Here is a 17,678-nt window from a genome sequence, read left to right as displayed (position 1 = left end):
ATGGGATCTGGGGGTGTGTAGTGCCAGCTGCTATCATGCAACAGAAGCTACCCTCTTGGATACAATGTGGGGGTTGATGAGCCCCAAACCAGTTCCTTTCTTAGCAGATCTAGAACCTCAGGGAAGCTTATAACCCGCCTCCTTTTACACTAACTAGAAAGTCCAAGCTGCATAATGGAGCAGTGAGACCACCCACATAACAGCACCACAAGGTCCCTGAGACCAACAGTCCCCAGGGGGATGTCGCAGCCCTTTCAGAAAGGATACACCTGGAGCAACTCCTAATGTGGCTCCTCTGCCACCTCCCCCCGCCCCCCTCCTAAGGAAGTGCCCAAAAACAACAGTTTTGCCCTTACCACCATGGAAAGGAAAAAGCACCCCAAAAGGCAAAACACAACAAAAGCATCCTGTGCTTTTTAGAACCGATCTTGCTTTGCTTTTTTCACAGCACAATAATGTGCTCACTACATCAAACTGAGTAACAGCTATTTTAGCATCTAATGAGCGACATTGTGGTGTTCTGTCCCTTGGACAGCTTTTCTGTGCAACATGTGTTTTTCATTTCATGTCTCTTGTCAGGGTTTCACTCCCTTTCTTCTACTTGAACTCTAGAAGAGAATAAAATCATACAAAACCCAAAACTAATGAACCTGCATTGCTGGCGTCAATTGACATTCACATCCACAAGGCTCTTTATTCAACTAAATACAAAATTAGCAACACCAGCCCAACTGTAAATTGTTTGGTCTGTCTTTGTGATGCTGTAACACAGTCTCTAAAAACATATGTCTTCTGCTTGGTATTTCAGGCAAAAATCTTTAGAAGAATAATATTTTGATTAGTAACATGTGTGTTTTGAAAGATTAATACCGAAATCCAAAGGAGATTAAAATATGAGTAGAAACTATGAGCTGAATACACATATGTGCAAAGAGTTTTCATTCTCGGTGACTGAAATGCAAGTCATTTGTTTTTATTATTAAAGCCCTAAAACGTATCTGTTGTTGGCTTTTTTATTAACTAATATGTATAAAAAAAAAAAATCTGTTCTTGTAGAACTGTTTCAGAGCAAAATAAAAATGATCTAGTACAACAGAGGGATGTCAATCTCTATTTTATTATGACACATCTCAAATGAACTTCCAAAGGATCCTAGTAATTTTAGTTAGTACTTAAATGTTGACCTCTTCTCTATTTAGTCTTCCAGGATTTCTCAACCCCAGCAGGAAATAAAGCACAAAGTAGGCAGATAGTGCTTTTCAAGAAATCGTAATTATTTACGCTTACAAATGTATTGATTTATTTCAGGGAAGAAAGCAGTTCTATAATTGTGCTGAACATGCAATTAGACAGATGATCAACTTCCTGGACCACCCCTTCATTCTTCAGCTGGCAACTGGGCATTCAACAGGCTTATGTTCTTAAGTAACTCCAGCTGAAAAAGTGCAAATGCATAAGCAAATAATTTAAATGGTACAGACTACATGCCGGGCACTTTAACCCTAAAGATTGTTTTATTGTTGTTTTTTAAGGAAGTAAACATTCTGGTTGTCTATGCTGCCAAAACTTTCATTAGAGCATGCAATATCCAAGTGAATGCATGTTGATCCATACAGATTCCCTTTAAACATATCCCTTTTTCACACCAAGGAAAAACATTCTCAGCTTTCTCTTAAAATTTTGGTAGAAATTAAGATATAGAGATAGCAACTCTTCATTTCTGCTGAAATTTACTCCAACATATAATTAGTGCTGTAATTAAGATTCAAATCAGAAGTTAATGATCATTTATCACTTTATATGTAATGTTACAATGATTTCATGGTAACAGAGTTACAGCCAACAAAAGAGCTCTCACCTTGCTGTCACTTATGTTTCTGTCAAGCAGCTGAGCAAATTAAGAACAGTTACATCTAAATAAAGGCATATACACACAACTAAACACACAGTCAGCCGTAAGGGCGGACCTGGCTACAATTTCTTACTCTCAGCGTCTTACTCTTCATGTAATAATTCTAAATTCAACATGAGTACCCTTCACAAAAGATCAGGTTGGCAATTTGCTGAGGAGAGCGCTGAGGCAGATTGCTGGTGGCATACATTAGCACTGGGAAATGGAAGCCACAGCATCTCAAGTGAGACACCGAGAGAACGCGTGCTCCACCCAGCACAAGCTTATCAGCAGATCTCACCACTCTGTGAAGCAGCACCCTCTGGCTTTCAAATCTCACGTATCAGCCCCAAGCCTGAATGCCAGCCACAAAAGACTGCTGCACCCTGGTAGGAGGTAATTAATTAGAGGCATCCTGTTGAACCACTGTTCACATGAGTGTCAGCCAAGAGCAACAGGCATGGTGAAAGGTTAAGGGAGGTTCACCTCTATCTTGGTATTGCTGCTACCTTTGGGCTGTGAATAGCACTTGTCTGGGGTTTCAAGAGACAAAGGTACAATTCATCTCAAGAAAGTAATGAAGATGGATCCATCATCCTGCTCCACATGTAGATTTATCTGGTGATCGGGGAAGCATATAACCAAATAGCACCACAATTACTATTTGACTTTGGAGTGCTGAGGAACCCAGCATCTGCCTGTGACACACGACTTACGGAAGCTCTATCCTGATCCAGAAGAGCAAACCACACCAGTATGAGCCCATACATTAAAGGTAAATATAATCCCACTTGCCTACTCAACTATGCAGATAGAAATCTGAAGATGTTACATTGCAATCCAAAGAATTAATAGGAAATTCTGTGGTTTTTAACCAGAATCTGCTATATCTATTTAAAGTGACAAAGATATTTAAATCTGGCTGTTATTAACATTGTCTGTCCCACTGTAGCAACAAATGTTGAAGACCCAGATGGGTTAATGAGAAAGTCAACAGAACAGGAAATAGTGTTTCCTGCCAAACTGTCTAAAAGCAGTTGTACCGTTAGCACTTGCATTTCGCCAGTTTTTATTACTGTATCTTGCAGACAGACCTGAAAAAACTAAAAAATTCTCCTAAGCTGAGCCCATGATAAGAGCAATGAGGAAGTATTATTTCTTAGTCATGGTTCAATTTTTGTTTATTTTTCTACCCTTAAGACAGAAAAATATTTTTAAATCGTCCTTGTAAGCTAACGATAGCAGGGTCTGTTTGGCATACTGGTTATGGGGAACACCTGGAGCTCTGAGAGCAAAAAGACCACTGTCATCCTGCCTTATCTTTTTTCACCCTATATTAACAGCAATTAACTGAATGAAATCATAAGCTGCTTACTACTTCAATGCATTTTTCTTCAAGAAAGGAAAAAATCTTCATAAACAAGAATTAGAGGAGAATGGTGTGCTAATGTGCTAGGGTTTTGGCACTGAAGGAACCCATCCCAGTTCCCCTTGAGGCACAGTTGTGTCAATACACAAAGTTGTTAACTTAAAAAAAAAAAAGACACATGCTGTAAAACAGAACACACACACACACCCTCCTCATACATCACCCCAAAGAAAGCAAAAGAAACACAAATAGGCAGATTTCCCAGCAGCTCCAGGCATTAGTGATGCAAAGGCTCACCCTTAACAGCCACAATTAAAAGACAAGAAAAAAGATCATCTTCTTGTCCCTAAATATTCCCATTTGGCATCACTTACCTAAGTACTGTAGCAGTACATGAAAATATATTGAGTTCCACTGATTCAAGCCTCCAAACAAATATAAAGGGAGGGAGGAGGGGGAGAGAAAAGAGAAAAAAAAAAGGGGGGGGGAAGGAAACATGTGAGAGGGAAGATTCAGATTTCATTTTTTTAGTTTTAATTCCTGTAATTCTTGTATTGTAAACTATTAAGAACCACACGTATAAGGACTTCTTGTTTTTAAAAGTTTCATTCTTTTAATCATCAGCGGTCAATTGATAAAGCGTCCTTTCGTAAAACTGCAGCTGTTTTCTGGGGGGCAAAATGGCAAGGTCCACTCTGCTGCTGTTCCTTGACAGCGATCTTCCTCTTATCACCCCTTGTAAAGCACACCCACCTTCACCTCTGCACCGGGAACACAACTGAGGCTTACCAGCTACAATGCAAACTGTTCAAGATGGATTCAAGAGGTGCTGCCAGGGTGCTGTTAGACCCAGTACACCAGTCGGAACCGTAGGTGACCCACCATGTTCAGAACCAGCCCCTCACTGCTACAGCAAACAGGCTTCATACCTCAGCTTTTCAAGCTCCAATTATAAGTCATTTGCCAACTCACATTCTTTATCATACAAACACTTCCCCAAAATAAAGAAACCCACATTTTCAAATCTGAATCCCTGCCAGATCCTTTAGGATTAGGAGCAAGGCTCTTCTGAAAAAAAACACCCTGAAACACTGAAACAGTGGTAGGAAACAGAAACCCAGGAGTATCGGGGCACAAAGACCAAGTATAGAGGCCCTTATAGCTCATTCTAGCACATCCCTGCAGCCATCAGCATGGAATTTAAATGCCAAGTATCTCTACTTAAAAGCCCAAAAAACATGCATGCCACATTATTCTGAGGAAACAGATGTTAGCCCTGCCAGCTACCTATTTACTTAAGTCTACTTAAAAGTATGTATAAATCTATTGCTATGTTCTGGTTTTCCACACCAGACTGAACAGGGAACCACTGATAGAGAAATTCTTTAAGAAACAGACAGAGCAGAGAGGTTCTTCTTCAAGGAATCACTACCTATTATTTGAATTTTATTTTATTTAATGAACAGTCATTCAAATAGCAATTTTCTATACAAAACCATTTGTTTAATGTAAAACTTTACACTCAAGCAAGGAGAGAGGCATATTACCAAACCCAAAGAGTTTACATGGAGAGCATGGGGGTGAGAGGCGCAGGAGACAGCGCAACACGGGATAGCTGTTCAGTGAAGGGAAGGGGCAGAGAGAGTATCAGTCTGAAGACCTGGCAAGGAGAATTCCTGGAAGAAGTGGGTTTTGAGATGGCGTGCACGGCAAGCAGAGATAGGGTGCCTGACAGACAACTGACACACTGTTCCTGCACACAGAGGGGCATTAACAGAGGCTCAGAGACAAGTGGGAGAAAGACACAAAGAGCAAGAAGGACTGAGGACTGGAAGGGGCGAGGGCAGCAAAGCAGGGAGTGGGTAGATACAAGAATGAAGAAATGAGAGTAAGATGTTTAAGTGCAACATACAGGCCGTGCCCAGTCAATTTGAAGGGTTCTCATTGCAAGAACAACTTTAGAAAGAAAAAAAGGAGATAAGCCTCATATCGAGCTATGTCAGTTATTGTGCCCTGCTGCACTACTGCCCATCCTGCTTACTGCAACGCAAGTAACTTGTAACTTCCACCTGAAACTGCTCTGCAAACCGTTATCTCCTTACCCTTTCCGGAGAAAGAATACATAGAAGGCAAAAAGTATTTTATTGCCAACATCCACAGCAAGCTGGAGCTATCATTTCTACATATAAAAATCATCCAATCTTCTTCCATTTCCAAAATGAGCAGACTTAAACCACTTTGGTTTGCTGGGTTTCATGAACTGCAATTCTTTTCCGAAGTGAACTTTCTGTGAACACTTGGGTATGTATTTGAAATATACAAAGAAGGAGCAGGAAGTTTCTAAAGACACTTGGAGAAAAGCTATCATCTACCTAGACTGCAATGTTTTTGTGTATATTAGGGATTTCCCAACTTTGCTGTTAAACCACAGGTTATTATTTAGCCAGCAAAAGAGGATAAGCTAAATTTCTGCTTGTGTATCTCCTGAATTTCCATTCGGTAAGTTCTCCTAACTAACCTCCAAAACAGTTCTCATTGATTCCAGGGAAGCTATGAGGATAAATTCGTGCAGCACTGAAGAGACCGGTATCATTCAATTCTACTTAATGTTCTATGACTTTGTTTCCACCAGTGTTTTAGCAATTTTAGCTGTTTAATGAAATGGTGCCAGCAGACAATCACACAGCCCAAAGAGAAAACCAACTGTTACTCATGTAAAAGGCAACTGATGCTTAAAGTGAGGTGTGAGCTTTGGAACAGGCAGATGCTTTTTAGTAACTTGCTTTCAGATGAGAGCTGCGTATGATATTTCACTTCTGCACTGTTACTCTAATTGCTCTTTATTTGCTGCTGGAAGTCCACCTGCTGCACGTGAACGGAAGGAAAAAAAGTGTGTCTACATACTGACAAAGGAGACATGATAGCTCAGCACATATTTTAGTATGCATTGCAAATATGTGAATACAAAAGATACAGACCACATGATATTCTGGAACAAATATCAAAGTCTGCTCATTACTGCTTTTAATACTTACTCATCACTCCCTTTCTCTCTGCGTGCAGAATCAGAGGTGTGACCCAGGACTTGTTTTCCCAAGGTCTCTCCCCTGTCAACGCAGTTGTTCTGTACCGTGCACCTTCCTGTATTTTTTTCAGCATAGCTTAAAAGTTCAAAGCCATGAAATGGTTCCATCCCAAGGATGGCCAAGTTCTGGCCTCTGAACCGCTTTTGAGGCTCTTCTAACAAACAGAAAAGAAAAAAAAAAAAAAAAAGCCACCAGGAAAAAGGCTGTACACCTCTATCTCCAAAGAGAGACTGATATTGCTACAAATACCACAAGTTAATTCATGGCCTGTGAAATGCAATGGAGGCATTCCTAACAAAAGACATCAAGCCTGGCATGTGCCATGGTACTTGCACAGCAATGGAGAAAGCTCTTTCACAGCACAGACTCGAAAGTTCATTTATTAACTAAACCAGTCCAACCAAGAGCCCCCAGGCAGACTTCAACCCATCACTTTCACTCCAAAAGACTCAACAAGCCCTGAATACTTTCTCCTGCACCTACTCATAGCATGGAAAGGAGTACTGTATTTGCTTCCAAAGGGGAGAGAAGGGGGATATGGAGGACTGGCATCCTTCCCTCACTCTCAAACTGCACGTACATTTTATGCAATATCTGGGCACAGCCAGCCTTTCCTTTCTCCGTTCTGCTGACTTTTTGGCTTGGACTTTTCGCTGGGGCTGCCAAACCTTGCACAGAGCTAAAAGGGCAAGAAGACAGGGGGTGGAGAGAGGACAAGAAGGAAGCACCAACAAGTGTCTCACAGCAGACGAAAGGGATGGAAAAAGTTTCAGGGTTAGAAGCCAGTGACGCTCTTTTACATACCACTGTGGCCAGAAGATACCATAGCAGTCCTCCCCCTCACGTCCGTCCTCCCAGAATACTTGTTCTGCCCTGCACCTTTGGGGACACATCACCTGCAAACCAGAGCACCCCAGTGTGCTTATTTCCCCCACCTCTCAGCTGCAGCAGTACCAAGCACACCCACAGTGACAAGCCTGCAGCCTGCAAGGGTCAGGATGCAGACACTTGCTCCTGCTCAGACACCCTGCAAAGGAGTAGAAGGTCCCAAATTTCTCCCCCCACCCCACTCCTGGGCAAGTACTTGCACAAGTATCAAAGCAGCATAAACACTTCACGACCACATTTGATACCAAACGATACCATCAGAAATGCCAATGATGAAATAAGTCAAGTATTCCACATGGACACTAACTTTAAAGCCCCAGGAACAGACATGCACCATGCCTGTAGCAAAGATGAGAGGAAGTAATGGAGGTTGCATTTAAAATAGAGACAGTAGAGTTAATTCGAACTAGACTGTATTTCAGAACTTCAAGTAATAATCTTTGTACTGGTCCTATATTGCATTAAATCTAGTCACAGTGCAAATGTAGAAAATGGACCAGGAGAGAGAAAGGCAAGAGGAATTAATCCTAATATCAAGAAGGAATACAAAGAAATTGGTAAAGGTGTCACAGGAAAACTCCTGGTAACCACCCGCAGCTCTTCAAGGATTCCTCTAACTCATGCAAAATACAAAATTCTGGTTTGAATTTTAAGGAATAAGTTTTTGAAAGTCATAGGAATTTGAGTGGGGAGGGCAGAATGTGGAATGCAGTAAGGTTTACAAACCCCTCAAAATTGTCCCAAAACCTAGCAAAAACTCAAATCACAGAAGCAGCTTCTCACACTTCAGAAGTGTATTTTCTTCAAACCATGCTAACCTCTCCCAAAACAAGAAAAAAAACCCAACAAACCAATCTAGAACAAAGATCACTGAGGAACTAGCATCAAAACACAGACACATTTAACTCTAATAGTTAAAGTGTTCCAGACACCTTCAGATGTTTCTGGATCTTGTCTCTGCAGGGTCATTGTGCTCCCCACATGGTGAGCCTTTAACTTAGTCCTTGGAAAAGCAGGGGCATGTGTTATGAGACACTCCAGAGTCCAGAATTTCATTCTTGCCTATCAATTAGAAGTATAGTCCTCAAAATCAGCTGTCGTACATCAGCCTACTCACAGTTGCAAAAGCAGGTACATCTACCAGAAAACACCCATGGTCAACCAATGCATTTAAATGACGACAGTTTAAAAATTAAAATCCAACCAAAACCAAAGATAATAAACAAAGATTTTTTTTTCCCCTTTTGCTATGCTAAGCATATCTAGTCATTCCAGTTACAGAGAGAACATTCCTGCACTACTCTTGTTGATAAATAGTAACACTTAAAAAAAGAAGCTTTTTTCCCCCCTCTATCGTATCCAACTCCATTGCATTCATTAAATTTCATTATATCTACATCATTTAATTTAGGTCAACATGTCAAAGTAACCTAGAATCACGTTTGCTTTAAGTCGGCGAACATTACTCTCAAAGCTGAAAAGTCCATTTCAGACTCAATGACAGAATCGCCTTGTACTTGCTCCACACAACATGAACTCGGAAGTGGAGAACTACCCTCAGAACTAAGAAATTTGCTACAATGTCGACAGCTTATGAAATTTCTGTACAATGTATACCAACAGCACAACAGCAACTGTGGGAAGAAAATCTAGTAGTAAGCTAATTGTTAATTAATAATGAATGAATTAGTAATTTAAAATGTAATACAGTGGATTTTTTTTTCAATTTTTGAAGCTTTTTTTGTTTGTTTTGAGTCTGCAGAGATAAAACCTTGTTATACAGAGGCAGAAGACGACTCCTGTTGGATGGAGGCATCCATCTCCTGTTCCCTACATTCACCTGGGATCCTGATGATGGTAGCTACAGTTAGCACTGCTGTCTGCACAGCATGAACCCGCGCATGTCACAGACGTATCCAGATTTCCTCATCTGATGTATTTTTATACAAGCTTAAAGCACATCTACATTATGTCATCTCAAAACATTACATTGTGTTCCAAAACATGCAGTATTTGGGCTCCGGCTGAAAAATAGCATGACGGTACCCAAGCAAAGCGGCTGGATGTTAACTCCCCGAGTACGAGGTGGAGAGGAGAGGCTGGGGAGCACCATCCCCAGCGCTCCGAGGGAACTCTCTCCCTGTACTTGTAAAGCACTGTGTAAAATTTAAGAACAAAAAGCAACATCGACCCCTTGCCTGCGTGTATCATGGAGGAAAAAAAAAAAATGGTACCAGGGATGACAAGTAATCCACTAAAAATATATCCAAGCAGTGTGCTTAGATTGTAATTATGTATCATTGACATGGAGGTAGAAAGGAAAAAAAACAACAACAACAAAAAAAAGGCTACTGCATTGTGAGCCCAATATAAAAAAGCAAAGGAGAGGGGAGCAGTGGGAAATAAAAAGAAGAAAAAACCTCCTGAGTCTCTCCTGTAAGAGAACGGTTCCGGAAGGCTTCACTGACACACATTACCATTTAGCACTAATGCAGCTTGGTGCCCTCTTATTATACCACTATTTAGAGCCTGTTTGTGCCTGCCCAGAAAGGGACAACGTGAGCAGAAGTCATTTACACTAAGTAAGTACACAAAGGGCAGGCAGCTCTCAGTTTTCTTACAATTTACAGGAGACGGAAAACTTTGCCCACACCAGCAATGGGAATAGCGGGGCAGACTATCAAACAGCCTTAACAGCCAAGCAAACTATTCAGTCATATGGGGCAGGACAGCCCATGACGGGGACAAACTCGGAGACAATCATTCTAAGGCTCTTACTATAGATTTATTGCATGACCTTGGGCAGTTACCTCCTGGTGGTTTGTTCTTATTAACAAAAAGAGAGATAAAGTTGGCATTTGCTAATATAAGAATACACAGTTGGTATAAAACAGCACATATAATCTAGCTTCAGAAAATTATTGAATTCTGTGAAATGCAGGCAATCCTAAACTGGAAACATTACACATACTGCAAGTAAGTCTTTGTTATTTGTGTAATAATCACATCTGTGTCACTATTTCATAGCCCTTTGACCTTGTGCTAGAAAAGTTACAAACATGTTTTGACTTCTGGTAGCGACACATGCGCTGCAGAACTGCCTGTTTCAAACCACAACAATATTAAACCTTCTCTCTGCGCAACCATCCTCCAAAGCCAACACAAGGCTTAATTTTCCAAAGCCAACACAAGAAAATTTTGCAGATTCTCCTTCTCTTTGCTACTGCTATTCATTCTCTCCCTCCCCAGACCCCTTATTCAATCTTGTAAGCAAGGGAAAAAAAGTTAATGCAGCTTCTATAAATGGAGAGCATTTTGAGTTACTCAAGCTGACTCACTTCCCATGAATTTAAAACAAAGTGTTAGTCAAGTGACAGATTCAAAACAACAGTAAGAAACTCCACATTTAAATCCGAGTCCCTAGGTCTCCCTACCTACTAAACAATTGCCTAGGGTTCCACATGAAGGGCTTCTTTGCAGGAGTTATTCACCAACCTGATAAATCTTTCTTGCCACTCTCTTCATTTCTTTCCTTCGTTTTATCGTCTTCTTCAGCCTCTCTTTCCCCACAAAGTCTTTTCTCTTTTCCCCCATTTTCTCCAATGTTTTTGACTTCTTCCTAAACTATTTTCTTCCCTTCTCTGTCTCCACCCTTCCCGAGGCTCTCTTCCCTTATCTCCTTTTCCTCATTTCTGCATCAATTTAATCCCCGGTGCTAGTCTGAGATGAAGTTCCTAGAATTGCTCAGGAGAAGACTTTGGCCCTTTTGTCTGCCTGCAGAGGAGGGAGCCCAGCAGCTGGAGAATGTGCAAGCAGCGCATTCCTGCTGTGCCCTTTGCTTGGCTTGCCCTTACATCTGGGCTCCAGCAGCCAGCTGAAAACCATCAGATCCTTCTCAGGGCCACACCACTGCAAGCGGCCTTGGGATAGATACCCCAGCTGAAGAACAGCTACAAAATTACTTGTCAGACACTTCAAAACTAAACAAAAATGCTAAGAAAGGAAACTACTTGCAAATAACCAGGGTCTTGTCTTTGAACAGGCAAGGGATGTTGCACAGGATATTAATTAAAGGTAAATTTTGAAATACAGATTCATGAACAAGGTTCACAGGTAAAATACAAATATAAACTAGTTGTTTAATACTTCAGAATTGCACTGCATTCCCAGAAGGCTGCCAACATGCTAACTATGCCTGACAAGTTGTCTGCCCTGAGCAAACCACAACTTATCTCAAATGCAAAGGCTCCCGAAAGCAGAACCTTCACCAGCTCTAGACTGCAGATAATATTCCCTTACGCCTCTGCCACAAATTAACTGTCTCTCCTCAGCCACCAAAATGCGATGAGGCTTTCACTCTATGCACATGCTTTTAAGATTTCCTCACCAGGCTATCACCTCAGCCTTAACCAAAGAAAACACAAAAAAAAGAAAGACCCAATACATTAAGAACTCTGCAAGGACATAGACAAAAATCTAGTGGCTGGCCTGTGAAGTCTGAACATACATGTACGTACAACCACACAGAGTCTATTTTGTACACAGCTCCATGGTATATTCACTGTATAAATGCCTTAGTTTGGTTTGCCCTGGACAAACAGTAGACATCAGAATATCCTCAGAAGAAAGGGGCCTCTCACAGTCCAATCTGTGTCTTTGGAATAGCTCAGTTAACACTGTACCTTCTCAAGAGATGAAGTTTTCAGTGTCATTTCATTCACTGGCCTGATTCTCAACACGGAAGACCAATCGAAGCATGGCCACGTAATAAGGAAAGGCCATACAACGTGATCCTCCAGTATAAGCACAGCCCAAGCTCTGCTGTTATTATCCAGAGTACCAAGGCAGTGAGCGGGTACACTCTGTGAGGCTGTAAACAATATACATTACTCTTCTTGAGAGACTACAGCACGCCACTGGAGTCACAAAAAAAACCCCAAGAACCCCCAGTTTATTACGTACCCCAAACTAGAAATATACAATACAAAAAGAGACTTTATTATTTGTAATGAACATACCACATGAAACATACATTGAAAACAAATGGAATCTGTTCTTTCAGGGAGGAATTACAGCGGCCTCAGGTAAATAACAAGGAGAGAAACACATTTTTGGGGAAAGAGAAAGCCATGTAATCCAGCCTTCCACTCGAGAGAGACAGCCAGTACGAGGTCATTGGACACCACAACTCTCTGCTCTTGGCTGCAGTGTGATGGAAAGAAACCTCTGCCAAAAAAAAGACACATGGAGCAACAACCCAATTCCAGGCTGCTATTAAATTGTTTAAGTACAGAAGACAGACGAGGAGCAAGACCCCCCACAGCTCTTTTAGAAAAACAGTGTCACAATACTTTATGTAAAGGATGAGTACTGCAGCCAGCAGTACTTAGCCAAATTAATTGAGAACTGGAAATAATAGCATAACATGAAGTTTAATATTAGCAAAGCAGCTAGAAAGCTGATTTCTAGGAGCACCAACTGGCCCAACCCTATTTTAAAAACTTCCAGTGAAACATTGCTGCAGCTACAGACACAAATGAAGCAACAGACATACTAATTTCCCTCTCTTGTGCACAGCTATTTGGCTTTCTTGGGCAGTGGCAGCCAGCATTCACAAAGCAACTTCCAAACAAGCCTTTTCTATTAGAAGAGACAAAGAATTTCACAACAAAGTTTCAAAATACAATAAATTATTTACCTCCTGGATAGATGCTGATCTATTTCACTGACTAGTTTGGTGAATTGCCTTTTCTGCATGAAAGCTTAACTAGGCACTTATGGAAACAACCTGAAGTACTGCCACACCTGTTGAAGAGATGGGTAATTAAGGTAGAATGTGTTAACTTGTTCCAAAACACAGTAGCTACTGCCCCTTACCAACAAAATATGTACATGTATTCCACCCTCAACCTCTGTTTCCACTTTCTATCTTTCAAGGCACTAGAGAAGTTCCACTCTTACACAATACAACACCAAGTAATAAACATCCTTATTTCTGCCATCCCCTTTCCCCTCATTACACTGACACTTATTTCTGTCTACAAACAGGTTTGTGCTGAATACTAGCAACTATTTTCCTCATATTAAATGAATAAATATAAGGAAAAGGGAAGGTAAAGCACACAAAAGAAAAAGCAATATATTTGAAGACAGTAAAGAGCTAAAAGACACAACACTCCACTTTTCTCTAAGACAGCTAATGTCAAATAGGCATTTGATCCCTAGGCTCTTACCAAATTGCTAAGACACGAATGACCCCTACTGCAGGCGCCGTTACAAATCCTGCTGACAGAGGCCCAGCTGCAATTCAATACACGAGATACACCAAAGCAGTACCAGGAGGCTTAATTCTTTACGCTTCTCTACACCTTCACACTTTCCCTACTTTGTAGCAGCCAGGTATTTGCAGCTGTGCCACTTTCAGGACACTCCAGTCAGATTTAGTATAACTGGAAGGCAAGGTGCTGATACATCCAGAGAATCAGATGAGAAGCGATGCACCTCACTGAACACACCAGATTTTTCTCTTCTGCAAGAATATTCACTTCTGGTACAGAAAAGTCAGTACAAGTTCAGCAAGAAATTTCAGGTCCTGGGGGATTTTTCTACAATAGCAACACAACAGCCTTACCGCAACCGCTGTGCCACCCCAGCGTTCCCCGTGTGCCAGGCATGTGGGGCAGAGGAGCTTCACCGGGAAACACGCCTCAACAGACCTGCTGGCCCCAGCACTCCACATTATGGATCCAGAGGCACCGATCGCTGCCCAGCACAGAACATCACAGCTCCACGCGGCAGCCCCAAACCAGGCTACGGACAACCAGCAACCCAGGTCATGGCTGCCAAGGCATCTTCTGTCTGTTAGCCAAGATACAATGGTTAATTCTGCTCGTTCTTAGCTAATGTAGCTAGAAAAGGCTTAACCCTAAGACAAAAGCCTTGTACCCCGGCATGAGTCCTCAGCATAAGATACTTTATAAAAATTTGCCTTTCAAAGGCAACATTACTAGCAACCCAAAAAAGTGTGGTCAAAAGATGGTAACTTCATTAAGTTTCCCAGAGCCATAGATACTCAACGCAGCAAGCAACCCAGACTTCAGAACCATTGTGCCTGCTGGTGAATAAAACGTAACATCTGGAAGTCCCTAAGTGCTCCCACTGAGCAGTATAACTGAAACCAGAATTTGGCCTGGCGTCTTCAAATCTTAACTTCAGTATCTTTAAAAGACCATCTTTGCAGATCTGACTGCATTTGCCTCAGATATCAAATCAAAAGCTCTGATGAAATCCAGCACCAGTGTGTTTCATCAGTCAACAGGAAGTCAGACACAGAAGTGGCAGACAATTTTTGCTGCCCCACAACTGAAGTCTTGATGTTTTAAAGACAGATTGAGTAAACCATAACTCAAATGTATGAGCAGTAATTAAAATACTATATTCTTAAGTTAACAATATTAGATCTGTTAGCAACATCTTAAAAAACCACTCTCCTCAAGGGAACTAGACCATCAAATTCAGATTTGCTTCATCAGTCTCATTCTCTGGGTTTTTTTGCATTCTTACAGCAGAGAAAAATATACTTCTAATAGAACTTCATTTATAATACTTCAAGATGCCATTAGAGAATACAATAGTTCAGCTGGTATACGGACTTAAATATACTCTCTTAGGGGACAACTACTCAGCACGGTGTCCGGGCAGAGCCCAAACCGAGACAGTTTCTACAACGTTTCCACCAAAACTTCATCAACGTCATGTCCTGTTTGACAATGGGCCAAATTCTGATCTCTCTGTGCCCAGAGGGCAACACAGTGCAAATCTGCCAGCAGTAGCTGCAGAGACACTTGAGGATTTGACAAGGGCTGACAGCACGTACAACCTTCGTGGGAAGTCAGGAGAGAAAAGTAAGCTTCTACCAAGCTTTCACACGTCACAAGCTTGGAAATGCTTTATGAAGACCTTCAAAGCTGACCGCAAAAGCACTGCAAATCTAGTGAGGTAAAGAAAACAACTCCCATTTGGTGTACAGATAGCTAGGAAGCATGAACTGGCTGCTGCCTCCGAGCAGAGCAGCCGTTTCAGCGCTGCTCTCCACTTCTAATGGGCAAGGCCCCTCAGAAGATGGAAACAGCCACTAATTTTATGGGAAGAGAGTTGCAGAATTGTTTCCCGTTTTATGCAGAGACAGCGTGCACTGTGCTTAAGCACTGGCGTGGGGTAAGCTTTGATGAGTGATGACATTTCACTTACAACTTTCCCTCTTTCAGTTTTCAGTCTATTTCACGAACTGCGTTGCCTGAAAAACTAGAAAAGGAAAATATTTATCTGAATTACATGATTCACAGTAATGATATGCTTAATCATCTAAGAAGGAGTCATTAATCTCTCATAACACGTAGCTTTAAGTCCAAAGGGATCTTAATATAAAAATGGCTAATAAGTGACTCATAAAAGGCTAGTGATTCGAAAAAGCTAATGGACGTTTCTCTGTTCACTAACAACTTGCTGTCCATGCCTATCAGCTAAGTTCTTACATACAAGTACGTAACGGGAAAATACTGTTAAAGTAGTGCAGTAACAGTTTGCAGCTCTTTTGTGCAGTTCCACTGATGGAGAGAGATGGGGACTGAAGCCTCCGGCAAGGCATTTTAGAAGCGAATGTTACTATGAAGACTGGGGTCTGTGTTTCTGAGGCATTTGAGGCCCCCCTCCATGGGGTTTCCAGTGGAAATCACCAAGAGCGCACACGTGTCGCAGTAGTTATGGTCATCAACGAGCATCTGGGCTGTGAAGTACCTAAAAACCACGTGACTGAGGATAACTCGGGAGAGCCGGGGCGCTCGGTCCCGTCCCCCAGCTCGTACCGGCACCGGGGTCTTCGTGTTCCACTCCATCTGCCCGCGCAAAGCTCGCTCGAAAGGAAAAGAAAACCGGCGACACCCAAGAGAGGAAGACAGTCAGCAGAGAGAGGGACACCGGCAGCCGCCTGTAGCGATGAAACGGGGAGGCGCGGGCGGGAGGCGCGGCGGTACCGGCGAGCCGCCCGGGACGGCCAGCGCTCGCCCACAGGGGCGGTGCGGGCCGGGGGACCCAGCGCGGCTTCCCCCGCTCCGGTCCCCGCCGCGCCCCGGCTCCCGACCGCGCTTCGCACCTGGGCCGGTGCCCGCTCCCCGCCGCCGTCCGCCCGCCGCTGCCCCTCGCCGCACTCACCCGCAGCTGGAGCCGCCCGCTGGCGGCGGCGGCGGCCGTGGCCGCGCTGTGCCGCAGCTCCGCCGCCTGCCCCGGCCGCAGCAGGCTCCGGGTGAAGCGCCGCGTCCGCTCGCCGGCCATGGGCGCCGGCAGCCCCGCGCTCCGGCCGCCGCTCCCCGCCCGGGCCGAGGCGCCGTCAGGAAGCGGAACTGGGGGTTTCCCTCCCGCTCCCCCCGCGCGGGGGAGGTGTGCGGGGCGGGGGCCGCCCGCCGCCGCAGGGTTGGCGGCCCCTCCCCGGGGGAGCGTCGCGCCCCCGCCGCCCTCGCTGGCCATGTGCGCCCCGGCCGAGCGACGGCGCCGCGGGGACGGCCCCGCTCCCGCCCCGGCGGCTCCGGGGCGGCTGCGCGGCGAGGGGGCGACGGGGGGCCCCGCGGGGGCTGGGGGAGCGGGGCGCAGGGGGGAGAGCCCCGGCCCGGGCGCCCCTCTTTCCGCGCGTGTGGTTAGCGGGGGATGCCCCGGCAGGAAGGCTGCTGGGCTGGGATCCACAGGGGAAGAGCTGCTCTCGGTGTTAACCGCTCGCCAGCGTGGGGTTGTCGGCTCACCGGAGGAATCCGGAGCCCGTCCGGCAGGTTGCATGGGAAATCAGCTCTCTGGTCAGCCCTATCATCCTCGGAGCTGGTGGGACGCGTTTGCCAAGCAGCAAAGGCTAGTGTGGTCCCTGCACCGAGTGAGGCTGGATGCTTTCCAGTCCTTCCGCCAGTTGGCGTGGCGTCCCTCTTTCTTCACTATGGAAAACTTCGTCGGTACAAAATTAAGTTTAGCCAGTTAAGCCCACAAAAGTTACACAATAGTCACAGCTCTCCCCTCCTAGCAGAATGATTGCATCTTCTGTTAGTAGGAATATGGCTTTATGTCTTAACACCAAGCCGTAACACGGAGAATATAGGATTGCTGTGAGAGCCATGTCCAAATTTCTTCACACGATACTACTTCATTCCCCTCTGTGATGCGGAATTTTCACAATTCAGTTACACTAGTAGGCCTGGGAAAGGAGGCAACCATGAGCGATCACATATTTGAGCGTATGGCAATCCCTGCAAGACAAAATTGAAATAAAACCCGAGGAACTTCGGCAAGGCAATGATGCTGCACAGGTGTAAGGGCAACATTTGAAGCTGCAAAGGCGCTGAGGCACAAAACCCAACAGGGTCGCCTAACATTTAGTCAGACTGTTGTATTAGGGAATTAAATGTTG

At 43.8% G+C, this 17,678-nt stretch overlaps 1 protein-coding gene across 1 annotated transcript in view; it reads right to left on the bottom strand.

Annotated features, from left to right (window-relative positions):
- The window catches only part of DOCK10 (dedicator of cytokinesis 10), a 167,551-nt gene extending 150,492 nt beyond the window's left edge, over positions 1-17,059 (bottom strand). The window contains exon 1 of the mRNA XM_074153246.1: positions 16,445-17,059. Coding sequence (XP_074009347.1) covers positions 16,445-17,059 — 615 coding nt within the window. The remainder of the gene's footprint in view (positions 1-16,444) is intronic.
- Between the last annotated feature and the right edge of the window lie 619 nt (positions 17,060-17,678).

Source organism: Numenius arquata, chromosome 9 (genome assembly GCF_964106895.1).
Source record: "Numenius arquata chromosome 9, bNumArq3.hap1.1, whole genome shotgun sequence".
Lineage (NCBI taxonomy): Eukaryota > Metazoa > Chordata > Aves > Charadriiformes > Scolopacidae > Numenius > Numenius arquata.
Note: the sequence above shows the minus strand (reverse complement) of the source record. Positions and strands in the feature narration are given on the sequence as shown.